We start from the raw sequence: 2,562 nt of genomic DNA, 5'->3' as shown, positions 1-2,562 counted from the left end.
GATGTTTTTTTGGAGTGTGCGTGATGTTTTTTTGAGTGTGCGTGAGTTTCTTGTAGTGTGTGAGAGACTAAACATAGATTTTGTCCTAAACGGCCCCTCATAGTTTTCAGCAACATTTATACAGAATAGCCACCAAAAGATGAGTGAGCATCTTTTCAATCTATCTCTATAACAATGATAAGTTAATACATCAAGTATCTGAATTCATATTTAACTTGCCTGCAAGCACGCTTGTCACGATGAGGGGGAGGCCAAACATCTTAAGCATCTGTAGAAGCATGCTCCCTGGTACTTCGATCCAGTCTTTCAAAAGTTGAGTTAGAGGAACTAGAGCCCTCAGCAGAAACCCAGCGCCTACCCCTGTTAGGCCAAAGAAAAAAGAAAAAAAAAATCATAAAGCAAATATATATGAAAAAAAAAGCTCCCACGTGTAAAAACAACCTACACTGCTGCATACTTTATGACAGTCTTAATAAATAAATGGGAATGATTTAATAAAAATAGTGAATCATATATTTTGCAGATATATTTTCAAAGTTTATTTCAGTTTGTCTATTGGCAACATTGTACCCTAATGCTGAATAAGTCAAACAAATGTGTGTAAAACAGTCACAAAGAGCATGTCATTTACACAATACATTATTGCTATTTTATACATTGTAATGCTGTGGACAATATACATGAATTTCACAGTCATGATATAAAATGTTGAAGAAAGTAAATTGTTGAAAGGATTGTTGGGAAGAAAACAAACTCCTACAACAATGATAATACATTTTATTTAAAAGCATATTCATAGCTATTTTGCAGTAAAAAACAAGAATAATCTCAGTCTTGTACTGGGAGAAAAAAAGAAACTGTGTTAACAAAAGCACCACTGTAACCTGAAAATGTTAGGATCTCAGGTGTTTTAATTGGATTTTGTTTATCTTTCCTCAGTTCCTTTTCTTTTATTATATCAACTGTGTTCTGTTTTATTTTGGTTCAGTCCTTTCTTAGTGATTCTAGTTTCATTATCACTTTGTGTTAGTTTCTTATTCATTTCAGTTCTGTCTTGTTTTTATTTTTATTTTAGTGCCCACTTAGTGATTTTAGTTATGTTTACGTCTTGTGTCTAGTCCTTTATTACTTACTCTAGTTTCTTTACGTGTCTTTGAAATCAAGAAAATCAAGGATATTGGTGAGGCTATTATTACGAATACAAACAAAGTCATCTGGGTCAGAAGTATGAACAATGGTGAAATGGTCAGCAATGTGTGATAAAAAAACATTTTTAATATAACAGAAAGAGACCATAAAAGTTTGGAGGAAGAGCATTGGAGTTTAAAATTAAAAGAGAGCAGCAAATAATCCGTGAAAGGAAGCTCATCAGGAGAAGTTCAGAGATGATGTTTGTATGGTATTTGGAAAAGTTTAAATATGATTAATACTGACCAAAGGCAAGTAAATTATGTTAGGTTATCGGAACTTTTCAACATTTCCAAAAACAATAAAACAATTAAACCTACTATCATTATACCAGAAATAACTACATAAAAGAAACACGGTAAAGTTTTAGACACCATTTTCTGTAGTGAAAAGTGAATCGAATGAGTCCTTGCAGCTGTTCAGTTGACATGCAGGATCTTTTAAACGCAGTTAAGACACTGATTCTGAAGAACATAATGGAGGTTTGAGATGATTTTCTGATTGTTGTTTCACATAAAATTGTCTGACTTGAGGCGTACTGCCTGACACCCAGCAACAGCAGCTTCATAGCTCTTTATGTGAGACAAGTGAGTTTAGCCTTCATTTGGACAGACAAGTGGCAAAACCAGGCAGAAATGTTGAACCTAATGATGGATCCATTAATGCCTTCTATATTACAGTATGCTAAAAGAGCAACATCACTTTCTAACACAAGAGGCCCTCAACGTGCACAAAAAGTGCAGTCGCTGTTGGACCCTGTTACTGACCTAGTCAACCTGAGCAGTCCATGAGAGTGTGTTGTCAATTTGTACTCCAGTGTATTTGTAAGAATCCACCTGGGCAATTACATGCAATGGATGAGTGATCTCCTATTGACTTCAGATTATAAATAAGTTCCTGTGATATTTGGACGTTAAGGATCAGAAAATGTTCCTCACAACACTGAAGACAGTTTTTAATCTGCTGTCGGGGGTTAAATGCGATGTGTCTGAAATGAGGCAGAGAATAGCTGTGTCATCAGAAAATTTGACCATTTTGTTTTGTGTATTACAGTGTATTAAGCTGCATTTCACCAGCATCAAGAGAAAATAGTTTAAGATATGTTAAGTATTCCATTGGTGTATTAAATTTCATGTTTGATGGGCGCTTTTACTAATTTTAGTTTTCAAGTAGCAAATCCACCACAAAAACAAATCAATGAAGAAGAAATCACATGAGTAGAAACAAGTAAGCTCTTACCCAAGGCGACTCCCAAGATGCAAAAGGCCTGAAGTAGGCTTTCTGTCATTGTTCTTGTGTTTTTGTGGTCCAGTCAGATGGACCAGTTACTCCCAGCTGTTCAAGACATTTGTCCCAATTTTTAAAAAATGCCCT

The 2,562-nt window shown here is 35.0% G+C and overlaps 1 protein-coding gene across 1 annotated transcript in view; it reads right to left on the bottom strand.

The window, feature by feature from the left end:
- LOC108166423 (excitatory amino acid transporter 3-like) overlaps positions 1–2,562 on the bottom strand; it is a gene marked incomplete at its 3' end in the record, with an annotated part of 20,825 nt that extends 18,263 nt beyond the window's left edge. The window contains exons 1-2 of the mRNA XM_017305642.1: positions 2,428–2,562; positions 220–360 (exon numbers count right to left, since the gene is read on the bottom strand). Coding sequence (XP_017161131.1) covers positions 220–360; positions 2,428–2,476 — 190 coding nt within the window. The remainder of the gene's footprint in view (positions 1–219; positions 361–2,427) is intronic.

Source organism: Poecilia reticulata, linkage group LG7, assembly GCF_000633615.1.
Source record: "Poecilia reticulata strain Guanapo linkage group LG7, Guppy_female_1.0+MT, whole genome shotgun sequence".
Classification (NCBI taxonomy): Eukaryota; Metazoa; Chordata; class Actinopteri; order Cyprinodontiformes; family Poeciliidae; genus Poecilia; species Poecilia reticulata.
This window is presented reverse-complemented; position numbering and strand designations above follow the sequence as displayed.